Source organism: Hemitrygon akajei, chromosome 29, assembly GCF_048418815.1.
Source record: "Hemitrygon akajei chromosome 29, sHemAka1.3, whole genome shotgun sequence".
Classification (NCBI taxonomy): domain Eukaryota; kingdom Metazoa; phylum Chordata; class Chondrichthyes; order Myliobatiformes; family Dasyatidae; genus Hemitrygon; species Hemitrygon akajei.
The window spans coordinates 29251365-29278699 of NC_133152.1; the positions used below are offsets into that span (position 1 = coordinate 29251365).

At 40.9% G+C, this 27335-nt stretch overlaps 1 protein-coding gene across 4 annotated transcripts in view; it reads left to right on the top strand.

Annotated features, from left to right (window-relative positions):
- The window catches only part of rnf207b (ring finger protein 207b), a 65094-nt gene that overhangs the window by 30820 nt on the left and 6939 nt on the right, over nt 1–27335 (top strand). For all 4 annotated transcript variants that reach the window (XM_073032080.1, XM_073032079.1, XM_073032078.1 and 1 more), the window contains 7 exons: nt 1664–1710; nt 3530–3602; nt 5898–5966; nt 16798–16866; nt 16953–17077; nt 23460–23646; nt 25168–25353. In XM_073032080.1, coding sequence (XP_072888181.1) covers nt 1664–1710; nt 3530–3602; nt 5898–5966; nt 16798–16866; nt 16953–17077; nt 23460–23646; nt 25168–25353 — 756 coding nt within the window. The remainder of the gene's footprint in view (nt 1–1663; nt 1711–3529; nt 3603–5897; nt 5967–16797; nt 16867–16952; nt 17078–23459; nt 23647–25167; nt 25354–27335) is intronic.

Consider the following 27335-nt stretch of genomic DNA (forward strand, 5'->3'; position numbering starts at 1 on the left):
TCACAGCTGTAAGTCTCTCCTGCCAAGTAGTAGTAATCCCGCTTGTCAGGAAACACATTGTCCCACAAGAGTAAGAAATCCTCCACAACAATCGAATCTATAGGCCTAAATGGGACAATTTTAAATTTACCATCTGTGGACATCTGTATGGGAGTTGTATTTTATAGTATACTGTGTATATAAGTTGAGATGCATTCTATATTGAATTGGAGCTTATAGCTAAACGCAGAGGAGTGTTGTATATTTAATATTTTAGTACTATTTGAGTAATGTAAATATAAAGTTCCATTTAGCATTCTTGTTCATTTAAATAATTCATTATGGGCTAGACGTAAAAATATATCACGATGTTGCCACAGCTTATGCATGCCTCACTTAAGGTCATAACAAAACATACACGGTTGCTCCTAGTTCCGTGATTTCACTTTCAATTAGATTTTAAGTTTTGGAGTGACAAAACAATAACACCAATCAAAAACAACTCAAATGTATTAAGAGTTTCTGCTTCTGTATTAAAAACAATAGTTTGCACGAGCAGATAGAAAAAAGAATCTATTAGGCCTCAATGCCACCAAAATAGTAAATCACCCAACGTTCCTGACCTGGTGAAAGGGGCTAGAACTCGAAGATAATATCGGCATCACTTCCAAAGCATTAAATGCCAACGTCATTAACACCAAAAATTGTGGCAGCATGAATCTTGATTTGTTCATGAGAGGTCATCAGTCTGACTGGAATGAGTAACGGCAACAGCTGTGTCAGCAAGTGTTCTCCTGGGAGCTTTGACCCAATCTAAACCTGTCATCTCATTTTGAACAACATTATCTGTGAAAATTGAGGCAGTTTAAATTGCCAGCTTCCAGAGGCCAACTGTTTTCATGCTGCAATCAGATCCTGTCCTTTTTCCTACTCCTGTCTTAGAATTCTGGTACATTCCAGTTTGGCTTTCATGTGGCAACACAGGAAGCCATTTCAACCCCTTGAATTGTTTCTGCAGTTTAATTAGGTTATAATTGGTATTCCTCCTCATTTACTTCCCTACTTATTGATATCCTCACCCAATCAGACATGAAAGTAGCAACATCCACAATCCTTTGGAGACAGATTCCCACTCCTAAATTGTTTTCTGATTGGCTTACTTAATGATCAAGCTCCACCTTCAAGATATTAATCTAGAATTTCATATTTAGTTGTAAGTGTAGTGGTAGTGCGATCACTCGAGTTGAGTGGATGTTCTCCTAAGGGGTTGCCTGTTGGTGGGTCTTCAGGTGGCTGTAGAGGTGAGTCTGGGATCCATACGTTCCCACCCCCTTTGCCACTTGGTGTGCAACTTAATCTGGGATGTTAGGGTGGATTCCCTTCATGGAGAATGCCTGTGTGTGACTTTGTTTAACGTGGGGAGGTTGATGCACGGGCAGCTACCACACAGTCCTTGACAGATCAAGTTCGGGGTCCAGTGAAATGGAATGCAAGGCGACCGGGAACCCGTCACTGCTGCAGCCGTCCTCCGCCCTCACTGCCATTGTGACATCACAACGGTTGCTTGTGTAAAATGCCTGGGAAGAAACTATATGTGCAATGCAAATGTATGCATGGGAAAGAAAAGGAAGATTCTTTAAGGTGCTCATATATTTTATATCTGACAGTTGTTCTCATGTTCTAGGAAAAGTTAGCCGAAAAGAAGAAAATGTTGCTCAAAACTGCTCAAAAGTAAGTATGCCCTCAACAGCCACGTGGGAACAGTGTGGGTGGGTATGACTGGAGTGCAGGATATTGATGGACATTTCCCCAACAGCTCACGGTATGAGAACAATGAGCAGCTAAACCGCCCAGACCAGGTTGCAAGTGAAACTGAATGCTCCTGCAATTCCTTCTCATATATTCCATCAATAGATCGATAGGTCCTTGATTAGTGAGGGCATCAAAGATTATGGGGAGAAGGCAGGAGAATGGGGTACAGAGGAATATTAAATTAGCTCTGATGGAAAGGTGGAGCAGACTCGATGGGCTGAGTGGCCTAATTCTGCTTCTATGTCTTATGGTCTTACGTCTCCAGTGTAGAAACAAACCCATCAGAGCAGCAGTACTATTGCAGTGCTTATGCTCTATGCAAGTATTGTCCCAATCTATTTCATCTGACCTTATCAGCAATATCTCTGAGCTTGATCAACTTGCTTGACCCTTTGTGTTTATCCAAGTTGCCTTAACGCATACCTGGACAATTTACTTAAAGTTTTCCACGTGGTAGTGTGTCCTGTACTCTAACATGTGATAACAGTATTTTCAAACCAATTTGTGGCTACACTGGATGAGTGTGGTACCATATTCAAGTTCCACATATGTGCCTATCGAGTTTCAGGAACAAGGAACTTTAATGGGAACTTTGTTTGCTCAAAGATGTAATGCTTTATGCAGGGGTTGTCTGGGGGAAAATAAGAACATGTAGCCCAGTTTATAGCAACACACACACATACACATGCACAAAATGCTAGAGGGACCCAGCAAGTCAGGGAGCATCTGTGGAGGAGAATAAACAGCTGACATGTTAGGCCTGTTTATAACTGCTCTATCAGTAAACTAGTTTCTCTTGATATCTTATTGCATTTTGAGATTCACGTTTATTGTCATTCTTCAGTACACTAGTGTAAAGGAGAACAAAATGATTGTTATTCTGGATCCAATACAGCAAAGAAAACACAATAAACATAAAAAACAATAATAAACACAATAACTATAAATATATAGATTAACTTATATACATAGCCTGATTGCATATACATAAACTGATGCTAAGTACAGGAATAACTGTACATAGGTGACTGACAGGAAATGGTAAGTAATGGTGGTGGAGGAGTAGGGGTGGCGGGAGGATAATGGGTGGAGCTGTTGATCAGCCTGACGGCTGGGGAGAAGTAACTGTTTAAGTGTAGTAGTCCTGGCGTGGATGTTGTGTATCCTCTTCCCTGATGGGAGTGGGACAAACAATCCACGAGCCAGGGCGGGTGATGATATTGCATGACTTTGTGATATTGCTGGCCTTTCCCCAGCACCTTTCTGTATATACGTCCTTGATGGTGGGTAGGCAGGTACTGGTGCTGCGTTGGGCAGTTTTAGAGCAGCCAATGCATCACACTCCTGTCTGCCGCAGTGCAGTTTCCAATAGTTACTATCTTATATTTACAGTCTCTATTTTTAGACTTCCTTGAATATTAAATTGTAGAAGTATTTCTTGAATGTTATATTTACACATAATATTTCAGGAAGTGCTTAACAAAATCACACCAATTTGAGTGTTACCTGATAAAATAATAATGATTTAAGAACAAGAAAAGGAGGAAGAAGTAAGACGTGTAATTTCTCGTTCCTGCTTTGCCACATAATAAGATCATGGCTGATCATATGCCTCAAGATCATCTTCTGGCTTGGTCCCCATTCCCCTGACCAAAGGTCCACTGACCTCTGCTTTGAAAGAGCAAACTACAGAGATATCTAACACTATTTAAACCTTCTGGTTCTTTTTTTTTTCCAGCCAACATGAAGAGAAAGAGAAAGCTTTCAAAGAACAGCTTTCAAATATGGCTGCACTCCTACCCACTCTTCAAGTAAGTGACTGAGGAAGTGGTTAGTGGAGTGAAGAATGTGGTAGTTGGGGAACAGATATTGCACAGGCTGTTATGGAACAACTGCTGCTCAGTGCAAAGAAAGCCAAAGTGAAAAAATGGGTCAATTTGACTGGAGAGAATGAGTAATTGAAACTCCCACATCACTGGAGTTAGATCTGCAGCAACAAGTACAATGCTGGGTAAGAATGGCCGATTTATGGACACCTGTATATGAATCAGCTTTGTGAAATTAATAAATTAATAAGTCTGACCCATTTACACACAATCAGTCCCCCCTCTCTGCACTTTTAGTGACTGTTCTTTCAAATCAATCTTGATGCCATTTTTAACAACACTGCAATAATATGTATATCTATTAAGTGATTTTGTGTACTTTCCAACTTATTGACAAGATTGACTGAAGGACTTCTGTAAAACTGGAACATGTTCATTACCTGAAGACATCAAAATTACCTGAGATTAATTTTTCTGCTCACAGCTATTGCACCCAGACAATGAAATCACCATGACACTCAATATTACGGTGCAGACCCACCCCGTCAGGGACCAGTGGATTACAATCAGAGCAGGATGTTTTGACCAGTCTACCTTTCCTGATTCTCAACAGGACTAATCTGAGAACTGATTCTTGCATATTTATCAAAAGCTAAAATGAATTCAAAGGTGGTTGTGAACTTTATAGAAACAGAGCATTTTGGAAACACAGGTAGGCAACAAAAGTGGACAAAGAAAGATAATGTTTCATATCAGATTATTTTGAAACCTTAACTCTGTTTTTCATTCCACAAATATTCCCTTACCTGCTGAGTGTTTCCAATATTTTATGCATTTGTTTCAGGTTTTCAGAATCAAGCTTATTTTTAAGTTTTCACTACTGAGAATTGTATACAAGAACACAAGAAAGTAGGAGCAGGAGCAGATCATTTATTCCCTAAAGATTACCCGGCAATTCAATATGACCGTGATTGATCTACTCAATGCTCTACACAAGTTCTGCATTGCCCTCAATTCCCTGGTCTTTTAAAAAACTATCTACCTTCTCATCAAGTACCTCCAGTGATTCAGCCTCCCCAACTTACGGTGGTTGACAGTTCCAGAGATTTACCAGCTATGTGAAGACAATCCTAACCAACCCAGTTTTAATTAACTGTCCCCTCCTCTTGTAACTATTTAAGTCTCTCCTAGTAGTGGAAGTATCTCAACATTTACCCTGTCATACCTCTTTCATCAAGATTGCCGCTCAATCTTCTAAACTCCAAGTAATACAGTTCTACATTGTTTATGTGTGAAAAAACATTAATTTTCTGCCTTGATCTCTGTGTGGATTTTTGCTTGAGGTTTATTTGTGTTCATGTCCATACGTTTTGTTGTTCCTTGACAAATCCCTCAAGGTTTAAGGTGCTAGCTGAGCAGCTTGATCAGAGTCCCCCAGACAGTTTAGAAGGGTAATTATAGATCTGCTGAGAAGGGCTGAGCTAGTCTCACCATCGACTCTTTATCCTTAATACCATCACCAGTCCACACCCACTCCCATGAAATAGAATCAGGTAGTTTCAAAAATTACATTACCATAAGACATCTTTCTCATATAGTTTGCAAGTGGATATTTGTGTAACAACATTCTTATTTCCCGCGTGCCCTGAAAAATCCAGGGATGGAAGGTCCACTGCAACACTGAGACATTGATATACTGTACCTCTGGTCAAATGATATATTGAACCTAGGTCACTAAAACAGATTATATGATCATTATCCACTATTTTACTACGGATCTTACTGTGTGCAAATAAGCCTCTGCCTATCTCTCATTATAACAATTTTGTCAGAAGTATTGAACTGTTTTTTCAATGTTTTGGATTATCCAAAGTTGAGGAAGGCAATACAGAAACAGAAGTTACTTATTTCAAGTTATTTCTTCTTTTCTTTTTCTGTTTCCATCTCTATTTGTACTTGGTTACTGGTCTCTATCTGTGTACCCTAGTCCCTATTTCTATCTCTGAAAGTGAATTAATGTCTCTCTGTTCTCTCCCCTAGTGAAAACTGGGGCATTATGTAAAATGCTTTGAATTGTTCTGAAGATAGGTTGAGAGGGAAAGTAAATCAACCATGATCAAATGATGGAGCAGACTTGATGGGCTGAATGGCCTAATTTGCTCTAATGTTTTATGGTCTTATATGATAGGATCAAGCTTAATCATTGTGTTTCGTTATTTTGCGTTTGTCTCATAAATTAATGAGATAGATTGACTGCTCTCTTTTTACCCTGTGGTACAGGTCCATCTCGTCACCTGTTCTGCTTTCCTCAGCTCTGCCAATAAGTTTGAGTTCCTGGACTTGGGCTATGTAAGTTGGTGCAGTACAATATGTGTGATATGATTGGAGTGCAGACGTGTTCCAGCACACGGAAGTGCCTAAAATTCGGGATTTGTGTTGATATGGGGTTTATAGATAGGTTATTGACAACCCGGTTTCCCATAAACAGTCACAAAAGCCCAAAATGGAAACTTAACCATCCCTCTGAGATTTCTTTTTATACAATGGGATGCATATAACTGCTGGGCCCAGATTTATTCTCCATTCTGTGATTTCAGTCATGTCAGCACCCTGACTTTGAAGTGGAAAATCATTCCTGGACTCATCCCACTGATACCCTACTAAGCACCATTTCCTAATGGTTCGCTGCCACCAATTGGTTTCCTGATACGTCACTTCAGCATTGTCCCCACTCATACATCTCTCTCTGTTGATCCCAGCTACGTTCCATCTTCCAGTGGCCACACCTGCTGACCCTCAACCCATCCCCAAATAATTCTCCATATCCAATGATTGCTTTTGTTTTCTCTACTCCTGATTATGAACAAGACAGATGAACTTGGAAGATTCATCCCTGGGTTCATTGCAATGAACTCCTTAGCTAGTACGTCACCTTCTATGCATGGTTTAAAGCAGGACTCAAATCGAAAAGGCTCAGTCAGTGATAGATCTTAGGCGCATAGAGGAGAAGTTGTTTAGGTTTAGAAAAGGAATTCCAGAGTTTACATTCTAAAGAACAAAAGATTTTCCCACCAAGTTGAAGTGAAGAAGGTCCTTGTAAGAGATAGAACTGGAGGAGGAATATTAAAGAGATAGGGACAAAGCAAGATCACAGATCCTTAAAATGGACTCATAGTGGGGACTAGGGGCCAGTGCATATTAGGAAGTCATAGTTGAGGACTACGCATAATCATCCAGTGAAACATGATTATACCATGACTGACATTTGAATGCACTTGAAAAGTTGCACTGATCCGTCAGAAACTAGACCACAAGAGCACAATTATATTGGTGTATGGGCCAGATTAACAATGCAAACATTTTTTTAGGGCTGCTCTTATGAATAGGGAAGCCTTGAACTTCATGAGAGATCCTCTCTGTCATTCTTACCGCATTCAGATGCTGGATTTCTCACAAAGCCCCGCATGCCGAACTTCTATAATTTTCCAGTCGTTATACTTGGGTGTTCACTGGTTGAACACCCACATTAGTGCGGTCTTTCATTCATCCTGTTAAGGTTATTACTCTAAGGATTTATTGAGTATGTCTGCAAGAAAAATAATCTCAGGGTTGTATATGGTGACATATATGTATTTAAAGTAATAAATTTACTTTAAATTTTGGAAATCTGGGCGTTTAAGCCGTGTCAAGTTTGAACTGCAGATGTTCAGTGACTATTTATTTCAATGGTCAGTAACCGATCTGAGAGAGTTAGGTTAAATGAGCTGGCGAGATGGCAAATGATTTATAGTGAGAAAGTTGTATTTGAAAGAGTAAATGTTTTATGAAGGGATATATGTGGCTCATTGTAGCATAGATTCACCAGCTCCATTCTGAAAATGATGGGTGTATCATGAGGCCTTGGAATTTGGAGGAACTCTGTCTCACCAAGACAACCAAAATTCTGAGAGGGAATGAGAGGGTAGCCTCAATAACTACATCCTCCCTCCAGAGGGACCAGAACTAGAGCCCAGAGATCATGAGTCTTCCACTTAGAAAGAAGTAAATTTACTTAAAGACTGTAAACCTTTAGAATTCTCTGCCTCAGATGGCCATGAACATTCAGTTTGAAATCTATAATTTTTTGGCTTCTAAAGATATCAAAGGATATGGGATAGCACAGGACAAGGCCCTGGATTTACAATGATCTGTTGAACATTGGAGCATGCTCAAGAGGCCATTTGGCCTTCTCTTATTATGGGTGTCATTTAGGATTCAAGAAGCAGACCCTTGCTCCAATGTATCAGTCTGGCTCTTAATACTTATACATTTATAAGTTGGGTTACACCTGAATCCGAAGGGGGACCAATATCCTTGTGGGCAGGTTTACTTGAGCCCTTGTGGGAAGCATTTAAACTAAAAGAGATGGGAAGTAGAACGATAGGGCTGAGGATGGGGCAGTTGGTATACAAGTCGATGCAGCGTGTAGTGAGACTGTGAGGAAGGACAGGCAAATGATAGAGCAAAATTGTAGTCAGTGGGACAAGGTGAAGTGTAACATGGGGGAAAAATGGATAAGGGTGATGAATTCAGGACTGAAGGTGTTATATTTGAATGCACACAGTATACAGAATAAAGATGATCTTGTAGCACAGTTGGAGATTGGCAGGTATGACATTGTAGGCATCTGAGTTGTGACTGAAAGAAGATCACAGTTGAGAGCTTAATATCCAAGGATACACATTGTATGGAAAGGACAGGCAGGTAGGCAGAGGGGGAGGGGCGGCTCTGTTGGTAAAAACTGAAATGAAATCATTAGAAAGAGGTGACATAGGATTGGAAGATGTAGAATTCTTGACATAAGAGTCATATAATCATTGAAAAGTACACCACAGAAACAGGCTCTTCAGCCATCTAGACCATACTGAAACCATTGAAACTGCCTACTCCTATTGACCTGCACTGGGACCATAGCCCTCCATACTCCCTACCATAACTTCCCTTAAATATTGAAATCGAGCTTGTATGCACCACTTCTGCTGGCAGCTCATTCCACACTCTCACGGCCTTCTGAGAGAAGAAGTTTCCCCTCATGTTCCCCTTAAACCTTTCACTTTTCACTTTTAACCTATGACCTCTGGTTGTAGTCCCGGCCAACCTCTGTGGAAAAAGCCTGCTTGCATTTACCCTGTCTATACCCCTCATAATTTTGTATACCTCTATCAAATCTCCTCTCAAACGTCTACATTCTAAGGTATAAAGTCCTAACCTATTCAATATTTCCTTATAACTCAGGTCCTTCAGTCCCAGCAACATCCTTGTAAATTTCCCCTATACTTTTCCAACCTTATTTACCTCTGTTCTGTAGATAAGTGCCCAAAACGGCACACATTACTCCAAATTAGGCCTCTCCAATGTCTTTTACAACTTCAACTTGTAGCTAGAGTTAAGAAACTGCAGGGGTAAAAAGACCCTGATGGAAGTTATATACAGGCACCCAAATGGTAGTCAGGATGTAGGATATAAATTTCAACAAGAAATGGAAAAGACATGTAAAAAGACCAATGTTATCATAGCCATGAGGGATTTCAATATGCAGGTAGATTGGGAAAATCAGGTTGGTGCAGGATTGCAAAAAGGGGAATTCATAGAATGCCTACAAGATGGCTTTTTAGAGCAGCTTGTGTTTGAGCCCACTAGGGCAAAAGCAATTCCGGATTGGGTGTTGTGTAATGAACAAGATTTGATTAGGGAGCTTACGGTAAAAGAACCATTGGGGAGCAGTGATCATAATATAAAATTCACCCTGCATTTTATAACCATATAACAATTACAGCACAGAAACAGGCCATCTCAGCCCTTCTAGTCTGTGCCGAACGCTTACTCTCACCTAGTCCCACTGACCCGCACTCAGCCCATAACCCTCCATTCCTTTCCTGTCCATATACCTATCCAATTTTACTTTAAGTGACAATACTGAACCTGCCTCTACCACTTCTACTGGAAGCTTGTTCCACACAGCTACCACTCTCTGAGTAAAGAAATTCCCCCTTGTGTTATCCTTAAACTTTTGCCCCCTAACTCTCAACTCATGTTCTCTTGTTTGAATCTCCCCTACTCTCAATGGAAAAAGCCTATCCACGTCAACTCTATCTATCCCCCTCATAATTTTAAATACCTCTATCAAGTCCCCCCTTAACCTTCTACGCTCCAAAGAATAAAGACCTAACTTGTTCAACCTTTCCCTGTAACTTAGGTGCTGAAACCCAGGTAGCATTCTAGTAAATCTTCTCTGTACTCTCTCTATCTTGTTGACAGCTTTCCTATAATTCGGTGACCAGAACCATACACGATACTCCAAATTCGGCCTTACCAATGCCTTGTACAATTTTAACATCACATCTCAACTCCTATACTCAATGCTCTGATTTATAAAGGCCAACATACCAAAAGCTTTCTTCACCACCCTATCCACATGAGATTCCACCTTCAGGGAACTATGCACCATTATTCCTAGATCACTCTGTTCTACTGTATTCTTCAATGCCCTACCATTTACCATGTATGTTCTATTTGGATTATCCTACCAAAATGTAGCACCTCACACTTATCAGCATTAAACTCCATCTACCATCGTTCAGCCCACTCTTCTAACTGGCCTAAGTCTCTCTGCAAACTTTGAAAACCTACTTCATTATCCACAACGCCACCTACCTTAGTATCATCTTCATACTTACTAATCCAATTTACCACCCCATCATCCAGATCATTAATGTATATGACAAACAATATTGGACCCAGTACAGATCCCTGAGGCATACCACTAGTCACCAGCCTCCAACCTGCCAAACAGTTATCCACCACTATTCTCTGGCATCTCCCATCCAGCCACCGTTGAATCCATTTTACTACTTCAATATTAATACCTAAAGATTGAACCTTCCTAACTGACCTTCCGTGCGGAACCTTGTCAAAGGCCTTACTTAAGTCCATATAGACAACATCCACTGCTTTACCCTCATCAACTTTCCTCGTAACCTCTTCAAAAAATTCAATAAGATTTGTCAAACATGACTTTCCACACACAAATCCATGTTGACTGTTCCTAATCAGACCCTGTCTATCCAGATAATTATATATACCATCGCTAAGAATACTTTCCAATAATTTACCCACCACTGACGTCAAACTGACAGGCCTACAACTGCTAGGTTTACTCTTAGAACCCTTTTTAAACAAATGGAACCACATGAGCAATACGCCAATCCTCCGGCACCATCCCCGTTTTTAATGACATTTGAAATATTTCTGTCAGAGCCCCTGCTATTTCTACACTAACTTCCCTCAAGATTCTAGGGAATATCCTGTCAGGACCTGTAGATTTATCCACTTTTATATTCCTTAAAAGCGCCAGTACTTCCTCCTCTTTAATTGTCGTAGTTTCCATAACTTCCCTACTTGTTTCCCTTATCTTACACAATTCAATATCCTTCTCCTTAGTGAATACCGAAGAAAAGAAATTGTTCAAAATCTCCCCCATCTCTTTCGGCTCCACACATAGCTGTCCACTCTGATTCTCTAAGGGACCAATTTTATCCCTCACTATCCTTTTGCTATTAATATAACTGTAGAAACCCTTCAGATTTATTTTCACCTTATTTGCCAAAGCAACCTCGTATCTTCTTTTAGCTTTTCTAATTTCTTTCTTAAGATTCTTCTTACATTCTTTATATTCCTCGAGCACCTCATTTTCTCCATGCTGCCTATATTTATTGTAGATATCTCTCTTTTTCCTAACCAAGTTTCCAATATGCCTTGAAAACCATGGCTCTCTCAAACTTTTAACCTTTCCTTTCAACCTAACAGGAACATAAAGATTCTGTATCCTCAAAATTTCACCTTTAAATGACTGCCATTTCTCTATTACATCCTTCCCTTAAAACAAATTGTCCCAATCCACTCCTTCTATATTCTTTCGCACCTCCTCAAAGTTAGCCTTTCTCCAATCAAATATCTCAACCCTGGGTCCAGTCCTATCCCTCTCCATAATTATATTGAAACTAATGGCATTGTGATCACTGGACCCGAAGTGCTCCCCAACACATACCTCCGTCACCTGACCTATTTCATTCCCTAACAGAAGATCCAACACTGCCCCTTCTCTAGTTGGTACCTCTATGTATTGCTGTAAAAAACTATCCTGCATGCATTTTACAAACTCCAAACCATCCATCCCTTTTACAGTATGGGCTTCCCAGTCTATGTGTGGAAAATTAAAATCTCCCACAATCACAACACTGTACTTACTACAAATATCTGCTATCTCCTTGCAAGTTTGCTCCTCCAATTCTCGCACCCCATTAGGTGGTCTATAATACACCCCTATAAGTGTTACTACACCTTTCCCATTCCTCAATTCTACCGAAATAGTCTCCCTAGACGAGCCCTCTAATCTATCCTGCCAGAGCACCGCTGTAATATTTTCTCTGACAAGCAACGCAACACCTCCCCCTCTTGTCCTTCTGATTCTATCAGACCTGAAGCAACAAAATCCAGGAATACTTAGTTGCCAAACACACCCCTCCTGCAACCATGTTTCACTAATAGCTACAACATAGTATTTCCAGGTATCAATCCATGCTCTAAGCTCATCCACCTTTCTTACAATGCTCCTAGAGGGAGAAGATAAAGTCAGATTTACCAGTATTCCTGTAGAGTAAACGGAGTTGCAGAGGCAAGTGAGAGAGGAGCTGGCCAAAGTTGATTGGAAGGGGACACAAGCAGGACTGACAGCAAAACAGCAATGGATGGAAATCCTGGGGTTAATTCAGAAGGTACAAGTTAGATACATCCCAACATTGAAGAAGTATTCTAAAGGGAGGATGAGGAAACCTTGACCTACATGGGAAGTGAAAGACAGCATAAAAGCAAAAGAGAGGGCATATAACAGCAAAAATTAATGGGAAGTTTGAGGATTGGGAAGCCTCTAAAAACCAGCAGACCATAAGGAGAGGAAAAAAATGAAATATGAAGATAAGTGAGCAATAAGTCATTTTTTATCAATTAATTATATCCAAGTATATAATGTATATAGAAATGACAAGTTTCTCCGAACCAGGATGTTAAGCACAGGGTGTTACACACATAACACACGATAACTTATGAAGGTAAGGATAAAATTTACAGATGAATTGCATATAAATAACAAACTAAAGTGTATTGATATTAAATGTTGTAGGGTACGGTACAAATTAACCAGTGACTCTTCAAATACGATGTGGCAGGGAGTTCAGAATCCTAATGGCCTGGGGAAGAGACTGTTTCTCACCCTGACCGTTCTTGACTTTATGCATCGGAGTCTCCTGCCTGATGGTAGAAAGTCAAAGATGATGCTGGATGGACGGGTGGGATCCTTAATAATACTAAAGGTCCTGCGTACACAGCGCTCCTGATAAATGTCCCCGATGGATGGTAGATAGACCTCTATGATCCTCTCAGCTGTTCTCACAGTCCCTAGTAGGGACATGGTCTGATGCTTGACTGCTCCCATATCAGATGGAGATGTAACTTGTCAGGATGTTGTCAATGGTGCACCTGTAAAACACAGTTAAAAATGCAAGGATGGAGGAGCCTTGCTCCACTCAATCCTCTGAGGAAGTGGAGGAGCTGCTGTGCCTTTTCGTTCAGGGCGGTGATATTAAGGGACCAGGTGACGTCATCGGTGATGTGAACTCCCAGGAACTTGGTGCACTTAACTCTCCTTACGAAGGAGCCATGCCTCTGCAGGGGTGGTTTGTCTGCACCTTCCTGAAGTCCACAATGATTTCGTCTGTCTACTCCACGTTCAGGCTTAGGGTTGTTCTAGTCACACCAGTCCACCAGCTGCTCCACGTTCTTGAAAAAGGCTAACCACTATTGTGTCATCCACAAGCCTGATGACACGGTTTCAGCTGACACAGTCATGTACCAGCAGTGTGAACAGCAGCAGGCTGAGCACACAGCCTTGCGGGTCACTAGTGCTCAGCATAATGGGACGAGACGTTGCTGCCCACACGGACTGACTGTGGCCTTACTGTTAAGAAGTCCAGTATCAAATTGCAAAGGGAGGTGTTGAGACCCAGTGAGGACAGTTTCCCCACCAGTTTCTGGGGTATGATGGTGTAGAATGCCAAACTGAAATCTATAAACAGCAGAATGGCATCTGAGACCCCATTTTCCAGGTGGGACAGGACAGAGTGGAGGGCAGAGTCCATTGTATTATCAGTGGATCGATTTGAGCGATAAGCAAACTAGAAAGGGTCCAATGTAGCTGGGAGATAGGCTTTTATGTGCTCCCTGACCAGCCTTTTAAAGCATTTCATAATGGTTAAGCTGGCCAATAATACCAAAGAGGATACAAATGTTTTTCAGTATATTATGAGTAAATGAGAGACAAGCGTGAATATTGGACTGTTGGAAAATGACGCTGGAGAGGTACTAATTGGGGGCAAAGAAATGGCAGACGAACTTAATAAGTATTTTGTGTCAGTCTTCACTGTGGAAGACACTAGCAGTATGCCAGAAATTCGTGAATGTCAGGCCAGAAATGAGCATAGTTGCGATTAGAAGAAGGTGCTTGGGAAGCTGAATGGTCTGAAGACAGATAAGTCACCTGAACCAGATGGACTACACCCCAGGGTGAGGTAGCTAAAGAGATTGTGGAGGCATTAGTAATGATCTTTCAAGAATCACTAGATTCTGGAATGATTTCAGAGGACTGGAAAATTGCAAATAGCACTCCACACTTTAAGAAGGACGGGAGGGAGAAGAAAGGAAATTATATGCCAGTTAGCTTTATTTCAGTGTTTGTGAAGATGTTGGAGTCCATTATGAAGGATGCTCTTTTGGGGTACTTGGAGATGCATGATAAAGCAGCCCAAAGTCAGCATGGTTTCCTTAAGAGGAAATCTTGCCTGACAAATCTGTTGGAACTCTTTGAGAGAAAAAAAAACAAGAAGGATAGACAAAGGAGAGTCAATAGATGTTGTCTACTTGGATTTTTAGAAGGCCTTTGACAAGGTGCTGTGCATGAGGCTGCTTAACAAGATAATTGCCCATGGTATTTTAGGAAAGATAACAGCAAGGATAGAAAATTGGTTGACTGTCAGAAGGCAATGAGACCTTTTCTAGTCGGCTGCCTGTGACAAGTGATATTCTGCAGAGGTTGGTATTGGGACTGCTTCTTTCCACATTATATGTCAATCATTTGGATGATGGAATTGATGGCTTTGTGGCCATGTTTGCAAATGACACAAAGATACATGGAGGGTGAGGCAGTGTTGAGCAAGCAGGGAGTCTGCAGAAGGACTTGGACAGATTAGGAGAATGGGCAAAGAAGTAGCAGATGGAAAACAGTACAGGGAAGTCTGTGGTCATGCTTTTTGATAGAAGAAATAAAGGCATAGACTATTTTCTAAATGGGGAGAAAATTCAGAAATCAGAGATGCAAAGGAACTTGAGAGTCCTTCTGCAAGATTCCCTGAAGGTTAACTTGCAGGTTGAGTTGGTGGTGAGGAAGGCAAATGCAATGTTAGCATTCATTTCGAGAGGACTAGAATATAAGAGCAAGGATGCTGAGATTTTATAAGGCATTGGTCAGACCGCACTTGGAGTATTGTGAGCAGTTTTGGACTGCTTATTGAAGAAAAGATGTGCTGGCATTGGAGAGGTCCAATGGAGGTTCATGAGAATGATTCCTGAAATGAAAGGAATTTTTAATGTATAAAAAGCATTTGATTGCTCTGGGCCTGTACTCACTGAAGTTTAGAAGAATAAGGAGGGATCTCATTGAAACCTATCAAATATTGAAAGGTCTAGACAGAGTAGATGTGGAGAGGGTGTTTCCTATAGTAAATGAGTCTAGGACCAGAGGCAACAGCCTCAGAATAGAGGGGCATCCATTTAGAACAGAGGGAATTTGTTCAGCCAAAGGTGGTGAATCTGTGGAATTGATTGCCACAGATAGCTGTGGAGGCCAAGTCACTGAGTATATTTAAAGCAGATGTTGATAAGTTCTTGGTTAGTTAGAGTGTCAAAGGTTACAGGGAGAAGGCGGGAGAATGGGGTTGAAAGGGTTAATAAATTAGCTATGATGGAATAAGAGAACAGACTGGATGGGCCAAATGGCCTGTTCTGCTCCTGTGTCTTATGGTCTAACCGTGACTCCTCCTAAAATTCCAAAATAAGTGGGTTATATGCAGAGATTAAAAGCTCATTAGGAGATTATTACATGTATAATAACTGATCTTTTATGAAAATAAGGTGTCAGTATTATTCCAGTTATGATGCTATGGAATACAGCTTCTGTTTATTTGTGTTTTCCATGCACCGCCTTCAGCCACACTCCATGCTTTGGCATCGGAGTAGTTCCAGTTAAGGCTTTTGCTGTTTAACCCTTAGTATAAGGCAGTAATGTGCATTAATGCAATTTCCTTGACATAGTTATCAAATCTCCAGGAGATTCGCAAGAATATTATCAAAGGAACTTTAATACCAACCTATACATGAAAATAATAGGGCAACTGATCAAAAACTGGTCAAAGGCCAGGTTTTAAAGAAATGTATAGGTAGGTCTCATGGGGAGGATTCTGACTTCCAATCTGCCATCATGCCAGCTCATTTAACTTAACTCTGTCAGATCTGTCACTGACCATTGAAATGAGTGCAATCTCTGAATCTGTAGTTTGAACCAGACATGGGTTAAATACCCAGATTTCCAAATGTGTCTATGGAAAATTCTAGAAAGGTGTCATGCTGGACTGCGTCAGAAATCAAATAACACCAGGCAAGGACGGGTTAGCTGTTTTCATTTATACTGTATAGTGCCCAGTACTTTCATAAATGGAAGTGCAATTTGTTAAGGATATTTGGGGTAGGTTGCCAACTTTCCAAGGTTGGGCTAATGTCTACAGGAATTGAAGATTAGTCCCCAGCATGTTGCTGCAGGCAACTTGTAGGAAAAAGCACACAAGTTTACATTAAAGATTTTTGTTACTATTCTTTGAATGGTTTTATCTATTAGTTGAAAGATATTAGAAACAAGCTGTTTGACTATGTAGAGCATTTGGAGATAGAAGAACCCATGAAACCACTATGTCCAGCTAGAGTTGACAGCCCTAATCTGCAGGAAGAATTTCAGGCATTTTTTTTTCTTTCTTTATAGCAACTGATGGAAAGGCTCCAGAAGATTGTTAAACTCCCGCATCACTTGAGGCCAACACAAAGCAGCAAGGTAAAATCGAATTAGTCATTCCTGAACTTTGGTAATTGCACTTCATCGAGAAAGTAAAGTTTAAGCTGAGAGAATTTCTTTTTCAGATCAACACAGAGTACAGGTCAGAGTTTGCAAGATGTCTTGAACCTCTGCTCTTCCTGAGCCAACGGCGTTCCGGATCAGTGACAGGCGGCGGCTCAGGGACAGGCATTAACAATGGATCCGGAATGTAAGGACAACAACATTGATGGAACTGTATCTTGGATTTATATGGAGCCTTAAATGTGGTAAAAAAATTCTGTCTGTAATAGCGTAATGGGAGGGATGACAGAGAGATAGATGTTACGGAGTTTCTTAAACAAGAAATGAGAGGTAAAGTGGAGAGGTTTAAGGATACAATTTAAGAAAACAGGGCAGCTGAAAGTTTGGTCGTTAAAGGAGGAGCAATGAAATCAGGGGTGTACAAGAGAACAAGAGGTACCAGAGTTGGATAAAGGGAAAAATCACAAGTTTTGGGCTAGAGGAGATCTCAAGGATTAGAAGGGAGATGTCAAGGAGAGATTTAGAAATGAAACTAATGATCAAAAATATCACACAACTAAATCACTGAAGAGATGTGGGCAGGCCTGAAGACTTACTTAAGTAATGGGAATTAGGAGATTGCTGGCTTTCTTAGAAGCTTTTGGTCTTGTGTCGATTTAGAACATAAAACATCAAATAGTGTAGCCCAGGAACAGGTCCTTTGGCCTATAATGTCCATGCCGAATATGATTCCAAATTATATTAAATCCCTTCTACCTACAAATGACCCATATCCCTCCATTCACTGCATGTTGAAGTGTCTATCTAAAATCCTCTTAAGCACTTCTATTGTACCTGCTTCCACCACTACCCTTGGCAGCTCTTTCCACCCTGTTTCAAAAGAAAAACTTGCCCTGTACATCACCTTTATACTTCCCTCTCCACCTTAAATGCATGTACTCTGGTCTGAGGCAAAAAACATATTCTGACTGTCTACCCTATATATGCTCCTCATAAATTTATAAACTTTTATCAGGTCTCCCCTGTGCCTCTAACAGTCCAGAGTTTGTCCAACCTAGGCTTACATCTCAAATCCTCTAATCCAGGTGGCATTCTGGCATATCGCTTCCATGTCCTTTGTTAAGTCTGGGGTGACCAGAATTGCATAAATCTCCAAGTGTGTCTAACCCAGTTTTTATGAACTTCAACATGACTTCCTGACCCCTATAACCCTGACCATGAAGGAAGCATACCAAACAGCTTTTTTTTTAAAAAAAAAACTGCTTTACTTGATAATATTCCACCTTGTACAAAAGCAAGGATTATCCTTTGATACAAAATGGTTCTGAAGACACTGTTGATGCTGTGTATCTCCTCTAAAAGCCCTCAGAATCGGAATCAGGTTTAATGTCATTAGCATATGTCATGAAATTTGTTAACTTTGTGGCAGCAGTACAATGCAATACATAGGAGGGAAATGGTGAATTACAGAAAGCATGCACAGTACATATAAAATTGTTAAATTGAATGAGTAGTGCAAAAACAGCAATAAAAATAGTAGTGAAGTAGTGTTCATGGTTTCAGTGACCATTCAGAAATTGTATGGCAGAGGGGAAGGAACTGTTCCTTAATCACTGAGTGTGTGCCTTCAGGCTTCTGTACCTCCTTCCTGATGGTAACAGTGAGAAGAGGGCATGTTTTGGGTGGTGGGGGTCCTTAATGATGGACATCACCTTTTTGAGTTACCACTCCTTGACGATGTTTTGGATGCTATGGAGACTAGTACCCATGATGGAGCTGACTGATTTTACAATTCTGCAGCTTACTTCAATCCTGTGCAGTAGCGCCCCCCCCCCCCCCCACCCCACAGCAGGACAGTGATGCAGCTTACTTTGTGTTTGGTTTTATTCTGCTTGGTTCAGTTGGACCCCGAAGAGTGGGATACTTGGTGAAACTTCCACACAAACAATCTAGCCAAATTTGCCCAATTCAGTGTATTTATAATTCAGATCTTTTCTGATTCATTCATAGGGCTCGTGCCTTCTGTAGGGTTTGGTCAAGTATTCAGAGGCATCTGATTATTTTCACATCCATTGTGCCCAAACGCACATTCCAATCTTCTCCCTAAAATGCTATTCTTGTTCCATTCCTTCATCACCTGGCTGCACGAAACATCATATTCTTCTATTACACATCTGCCACTTTTTCTTACCATCTTGCAGGTCCTTCAGTTATTTGCTTTATTCCAGGGATAGATTAGCATTATTTGTCACATGTATGCCAAAACATTGAAGCATGCGGTGAAATGCATCATTTTGTGTCAACAACCAACACAGTCCAAGGATTATGCTGGGTGCAGCCGACAAGTATTGCCACGCTTCCAGTGCCAATAGAGCAAGCCACAACACACTAACGCTAACCATATGTCTTTGGGTTGTGAGAGGAAACCAAAGCACCTGGAGGAAACCCATGCAGTCATGGGGAAAACCCTCAAGCTCCTTACAGGCAATGCCGGAATTGAACCATAATTTTCCGATTGCTGGCACTGTAAAGTGGTTGCATTGACCATTAGGCTACTGTGCCATGATATTTTAGCAAGAAAAGCTCGGCAGTGCCCCATCTACAAAACTGAAGAACCAGCTGAAGAAGTCGGGGGTGGACAAGGCTGTGTGATGCCACAGCATACTCTGCCACTCTGTACATCTTGGTTACTTTTCCACCTCAGCCCCACTTTCTCGCATTAACCCTGCTCACTGATCTCAGGCTGAATAAATTCAGCAATTGAACATCCACAGATTCTGGGTAGGCAACTGCAAAAGATTCACAGCTCACTGGAACAAAAGAACTTATCGATCCAAATCCATAATGACTGGTCCCTTATCCTCCATCTCTGAAGTCAAGACTTTTCAGCCAACTGAAACATTCTCTTAACATCTGTTCTGCAAACCCTCTAAAGTTTTCGTTCGTTTCACTGAGATCTTTCAGCACTGGGGAGAATAAAGGCTAATTCTGCTATAGGTCATTAGATTCAACCTTATTTAAAAAATGAGGGTATAGCTGAGAGCTTTTCTATGGAGTGGTATCGACCTCCAATAACGAAGCTTTAGAAACATCTGCAATTCACCTTGGTTTTGCATGCAGTAGTTTGGGCTCACATTTGTGCTGCATACACGACTGCACATGGACTAATGCTCTGTTAATGCATTTGTGTGCAATTCAGTGTATCAAATACTGTATGTGTAGCCTTTACTTGTCTACAGTGCAACTGCATTCCTTCAGCTAACAGGTGGTGCTGTGAATACATGGAATAATTTTATTTCCAAGTTGTGACTGCCAAATCTCGCAGTTCTTGGAAATGTAGATATAAAACTGTGGTGAGCTGTGCTATTGTGTGGACCATGAGTGCTGGGCACGGCTACACATTCCAGAAAGCAGCAAGCCCACCTCAATCCTTGCTTTTTATTCTTTACTCTGTACTTCCTTTTTTCACACTCACAACAAAGTAATACTCAAACTGCAAGCTGTTATTCAGTAACTTCATGAGATAGGTGGTTAACCATAACTACCTGCTCGATCCTCTCCTGCACAGTCTAATTAGTCAGAAGCACTGTGGGCGATTTGTCTTTAGGATCTGTTTACCTTCTGCAGCTGATGTACAGAAATCCAGGCCCATTATTTTAGAGAGGAGCAGGATAGTGCGGGTGGGCATTTATCCCTTAGCTAACAACAAAAATCACAATTTATATGTCATGTTTTAGAGCCTTATTGTGTGCAACATGAATTGTAGCTACTCTTCAAAGGTATATTATTGATTATAAAGTGCTTTAGGGTGTATTGGATGCCATGCACATGCAAATTCCTTCTTGTTTAACCTGTTTCATATACCTTTGAGGCAATCTTTCAAGTGCAAAAGTGCAGTGAATTTTTCGGAGGATGAAACATCCTGAACACCACTTTTGCTTTGTGTAACCTCTCAATAAGGCAGCCTTTTATAGTCAATGTGTCAGTACAGATTAGCATGTTATCTTCTCTTTGCAAAGCAATGATGTGAATCCCAATTATTTTCCACATAAATCCTATGTCATGCTTAGCCCCCAGTTTCTTCTGGGAATGATTGATCGGCATCTCCAGTGGCAGATTGAGACCTCAGGAGCAAGACCTTGCCTGTTGCCACTATTTTTATCAGAATTTCAGGGAACTCTCTCGGACACAATTCACTGGGATTGTTTATATTTAGTCTCGTTGATGTCAGTGTGTCCCTCACAATGTGAAATAGTTACACGAGAACTCAGACAGAGGGGAACATTAAGAGGACTGTGATTTGGAAAAAGCAAGATTGCTGTGAGAGATTTCAAAGCAGGATTCTGTATTACTGAAAGATTGGGCACTAGAGGCAGTTCCTTTGCAGGTAGGTTGCTGATTATGATTTAACTTGCTGATCAATATGCTTGAGCTTCTTGTCCTTCATGCTGTTAAGGTTTAAAACCTCATCTGCACATCTTTTACTGCATGCTGTGGTTGCATAGTTACTAGCCCACTTTCACTCTGAGTGCAAACCAATGAATAATTGCTCCCATTTTTCAGCGAGCATCCACTTTTCCCATTACAGGTAGTTATTTTTCTGGTACATTTAAGGATTAGGTGTATCAGGTAAAGCTTCGTAGCAACCTCAAGCTGAAGGGGCTTGAGGCAGCCCCGAGTTTCCAGCCAGTTGGCTTTACTTCATACTTCCAGCATTTGGCTCAGTACTTCATTTTCCTCATGAAAGCTTCCTCACGGTTGGAAGCCAGTGTAACCATATCTTAAAATATATTGTCTAGGATCACTTTCAACTATTTCCATCTGCCATCTGCCTCAACACCATTTTCCCGAAACCCTCACCCCAGCCTTGGAGACTGTACTGTTATTTTGACAGTTCCTTGTCTAGATGTTGGTGATTTAGTAGCTGCCCCAATGGTTAGTTCAGTTTATCCAGTGAGTGAAAGGAAATAGGGATTTACACTTGTACAGCATCTTTTCTGTCCCTTTTGGATTTCACCTAAGTGCTTTGCAGCCAATAAACTGTTGTAACGTGACTAAACTCCACACTATCAGCTTAATGATCAGTCTGCAAAAGTTAATTACTCACACTAAGGAAAGCAATTAAGCTAAAAGAGGTGTGATGCATTGAGGGGTGGGGGGGGGGGGGGGTGAAACAGGCTCAAATTTAATGTTCCAAACCATTAATTTAAACTGCTTGCTGGATTGGATTTAACTGTTGTCACCAGAAATGGACAATCTGCCAGCACTCGTCTGAGTTGATTCGAGGGAGAAAATAAAGACTCTTACTTATTCAGCATTTTTCACAAACTCATTAATATCTTAACACCGTTTACAGCCAAATATGTATTCACTTGAAGGTTAAGCCACTTTTGCAGTGTCTGAAAAATAGCAATTAATTTACACCCTGTAAAGCCACGTGCACTACAACATAATAAGAGGAAGATAATCCTTTTTAGTATGTGAAAAGCAAAGTTGGGGAGGTGCGGGGGGTGGTCAGGCAGCAACTGTGAAGGAGAAAGGAAGGTTGATGTTTTGGGTTGGGACCCTGCATGAGGACTGAGAGGCTGGTATGTGATCCATCTATCATTAATCAGCTTCTATCTTACCCCTACCTCTCAATTCTGTACAGAGGCTGGTAGGTGATAGATGAAATCAGGTTATGGAGAAAAGATAAGTGCTGGTGAGGGCAGTAGAATCTGGCTGGGAAGGGGAGCTGGGAGGTGATAGATGGAAGTAGCAGAAATAAAAGCAAATGGTGATTGTGTTGGGAAGGGAGAAGGGCATAAACTGAGGCTGCTAGGTAATGGACCCAGATAATGGAAAGATGATGGGCAAACAGGAGAGGAAAAGTAAATAGGGAGGGAGCTCTTGGTAGATAGGTTTGTGGGTGATAGGCAAGTGCGGCCAGTTGAGGGAGAGTGATGAGCCTAGACTACGAGACTGGGAAGGATGGAAAATGTAAGCAGTGGGAGTGGAAATTAATTCAATGGGTTGGGGACTTACCTATGCAATATAGTTCTTTCTAGTTTGCAGTTGGCTTCACCATGACAGTGGAAAAGATGCTGGAATGGGAAGAGACGTTTAAGTGCAACCAGAATTTTCCCAGTGAAGCAAACATTAAGTTTCCCAGTTTCTCCATCCCTCCCTCTCTGGCTCCATCACCACAGCATCCTCTGCCCGCCTGGTTCTGATTATCGTCCGTCCCACTTGGTCCCATTTCCTTTCCTACCGCCACGTACTGTAATCTTTCCTGTTTCCTCTCATTCTTGGCCTTCAACCTGAAACATAAACTTACATATTTTGCTTTCACAGATGCTGCTTGACCTGCTTCTGAAACTAAATGGAATATTGAATTTGATCTAGTGCTAACTCTCACCATGTAAATGTAATTCTTCATATAAACTATCCAAAGCCTGCAATATAATTTTGTTTGGAATTATGTTTTGATGACATAAAAGTCTTTATCCAAAATGTGCATTTTTTTCTTTTGCAGATTTTTATCTTCTGCCTTTAACTGTGTTCGATATTCTTTGCCTTTTGAAAACAAGGAACCTAGTGGGAGCAAACATATTTCCAGCCTCTGGCTCTCCTGCATCCCTGAGGGACATGTCCCTGACAAATGCTGTGACGTGCAAGCCTACCTCCCATCGCTACATCAGTACCAAGGTCCTGCTGGCAGAGGGAGGGCACAGCCCCTTCATGGAGCATTGCCGGAATTATGAAAATACTTTCAGGGTAAGGGAAAGTGTTTAAATTCAGCAACAGCCCGAAAAGCAGGTTTACAAGAAGCCCACAGCATAGCTGATATTATCTGATGGAGTGTCTTTGAGACTCATTGTCAGCCCAGTAGGAAGAAAAATTTTCCATTTATTGCATCTTTCTTAACTTTACAATATCTCAAAGTATTTTGTAAATGCTGAAGTACTCTTGAAAAGTGTAGTGTAAAAAGCAGGTCAATCTGCTTAAGAGCTTGTTGATGCCACTTATAGCTACCATCTGCAGAAACTGGTAAGCAGCTATTGTTCAGGACCAACAAATCATGCCTATTTATTGGAACAATAAATGATTAGGTGTTCAGGATATAATTAGATATCTAGTATTGCTATGCATATGTGGTATTCTTGATTGGATTAGATCATGTGCACTACACACTAAATGTTGGAGGAACTCAGCAGGTCAGGCAGCATCTACAGAGTCCTAATGAAGTGTCTTGTCCCAAAACGTCGACTGTTCATTTCCCTCCACAGATACTGCCAAAAGATTCACTGCCCCCTGGGTAAAGAACTATTTTTTTCACCTCTGGCCAGAATAGTCTCTTGTATTTTAAGACTGTAACTTCTGGTTCTAGGCACCCAGCTCAGGGAAACATAAACTCTGTATCTACCTTAAGTCACAAAAGTATTTTATACATTTCAATTAGAGAACTCTTCATCTTCCAATCTATGCTTAGACCCATTCTGCTTAATATAATAAACCTTCCACTTCAGGAATCAAACTGATAAACTTCAGATCAGCCTAAGTAATTAGTCTTCATGGTGGGACTTCCATTCATGATTTCCCAAGGTTTGGGGAACTACCCTCTGAGACATTGCTGAGATAAGCCAGAATAAACATGGCTCTGCACTTACAAACAGATATAATTCACTAAATCATTGGTTCACAGTCTGTCGGCAGCATCCTTTACTAAATTAGAGATCTAGAGTTATTGTTGCAACATTGGAGACATACTTGGTATTCCATTAGTGACCATTCCTCCCAACATCTATAAAATAAAGATTTTAAATAAATATTAGAACATTCAAGGGAGGATCATATGAGCATATGAAGGGAATAGAATTTCATACTGATACATGTAGGTGAGGAATAGAGAGGCTCAAGTGGAACGTAAATCTTAGCATGGACTTGTTGGGCCAAATGGCCTGTTACTGTGCTGCTTCTCGCTCAAAATTAGATAATAGGTCACTAAGAACAGTTTAAGAAAAAGGTATTTGGTGATTTTGAGGTTAATGGAGACAGGGTTTGTTCTGTGAACTTATGTAGATTTCATGAGCAGAAGCACTTCCAGCAATGTTGGTAAATCAGTATTTTAAGCAGAATGTTACCAACAGTTAGGAAGCATCAGGAAAGATGTATAAGAGAACCATTGATTTTGAGTAAGACAAATTCCAAGTGAGGGGAGGGATCATGTATTCAATTTTTCTCATTATTACACTGATGTATCAATTGATAGAGTCAGTAATTGTTTTATGAACCCAGGCCCTACAGACAGAACTTCAGACACTGAAAGACCAGGTGCAAGAGATGCACCGTGATCTGACTAAACACCACTCGCTCATCAGGACAGATGCAATGGGAGAGATCCTACAGAAATCCCTGCAAATGGACACCCAGATTTCCTCCCAATACTCCTCTGTGGAGACCATGAGGACTATGTTTGAAGAGGTATGTTCACTGTTCCACTAGAGGTTTTCTTGTGTTGTGTGTGTGCATTTTTTGTTGTTGTGCTCCACCAACAGAAGGATGTTGTTTAATGTTTGGGAATTGAATACTTTCCATTCAAAGACATTGTATCAGGAACAAGCACTCTTGGGTGAAAACATTCTATTTTACACACCTCATCCCGTTGAGGCTCTTACACCACGGCTAACTTGTATCTTACCTCCATATGACAGCCGTGATCCAAATCATCAGCTAGGGTGCACCAGTAGCGCAACAGTTAGCATGATGCTATTACATCTCAGGGTGTCGGTGTTTGGAGTTCAATTCTGAGACCATCTGTAAGAAGTTTATACGTTCTACCCATGACTGTGCGGATTTCCATTGGGTGCTCTAGTTTCCTCCCACAGTCCAAAAGACATATTGGTTAGTAGGGTCATTGTAAATTGTCCTCTGATTAGGCTAGGGTTAAATAAGGGGGTTGATGGATGGTATGGCTCGTTGGGCCAGATGGGCCTATTTCACTGTATTTCTAAATAACTAAAAGAATTAAAGTTTCTTAAATATATAAGCCATAATTTTCTATCTTGAAAGTTTTATGGCCCTGGGTATCCAGACCTCTTTCCGTTGGATTGAATTCCAATATTCTCTGTCCCTTTCTGGAAAGTGTGCTCTCTGATTTAGAAATATAGGAACATCAGAAGTAGGGTCAAGAGTAGGCCATAGTGCCCTTAAATCCTGTTGCACCATTCAATACAAGCTTGGCAGATTAGCAATGTCAATACCATATTCGTGCTCTGACCCTTTACCCCTTGACAACTTTTGCATCCAGAAATTTATATACCTCCTTTTAAATACAAGGTAACGTCCTCTGCACCCCACTGTGATAGCAAATTCCACAGGTTCACCACCCTCTTGAGTAAAGAAATTTCATCTAATTTTTGTCCTAAATTTCATTCTGGAACAGTATACTCTAATTATAAGAGGGCTTTGCAAAAGGTGCAATATAAATAGAGATCTGTCTTTATCTCTCACCATTTAGAGCTTTTGCTTCCAGAATTCATGCCAGACCTCTCTACTGAACCCTGTACTTTTCCAATGATACTTAAACTCCAATTCACATATCATCAGAGTTATACTGCATGGAAACAGAGCCTTTGCCCCAATCACATATGCTAACCTAGAAGTTCAACCAATCTAGTCCCATTTGACTGTGTTTGACCCATGTCCCCCTAATCCTTTCCTATCTGCCTTTCTGTCTTCTGACCAATGATATACCCTAACAGTTCTTCCTTAATTAGTGCATGATTTTGCTACTGTACCTTTGATAGACACTCAATGGCCACATTATAGGTACCTCCAGTAACTAATAAAGTGGGTACTGAGTGTATGGTCATGTTCTTCTGCTGCTGTAGCCGATCCACTTCAAGGTTCAATGTGTTGTGTGTTCAGAGATGTTCTTCTGCACACCACTGTTGTTACTGTCACCTTCCCGTTGGCTTGAACTAGTTTGGCCATTCTCCTCTGACCTCTTTCATTAACAAGGTGTTTTTGTCCACAGAGCTGTTGCTCACTGGAAGTTTTTTGTTTTTTGCACCATTCTCTGTAAAGTCTAGAACAAGGGTTCCCAACCTGGGGTCCACATACCCCTCAGTTAACGGTAAAGCTCATTGGATCTAGAAACTTGTGCATGAAAATCCCAGGAGATCAACAGTTCCTGAGATACTCAAACCACCCCTTCTGGCCACATTCCATGGCCAAGGTCACTTAGATCACATTTCTTTCCAAGTCTGATGTTGGGTTTGAAAAGTTGAACCTCTTCACCATGTCTGCATGCTTTTATGCATTGATTTGCTGCCACATGATTGTCTGATTAGATATTTGCATTAACAATAGATAGAAACACAGAAACATAGAAAACCTACAGCACAATACAGGCCCTTCAGCCCACAAAGTTGTGCTGAACATGTCCCCTACTGTAGAAATTA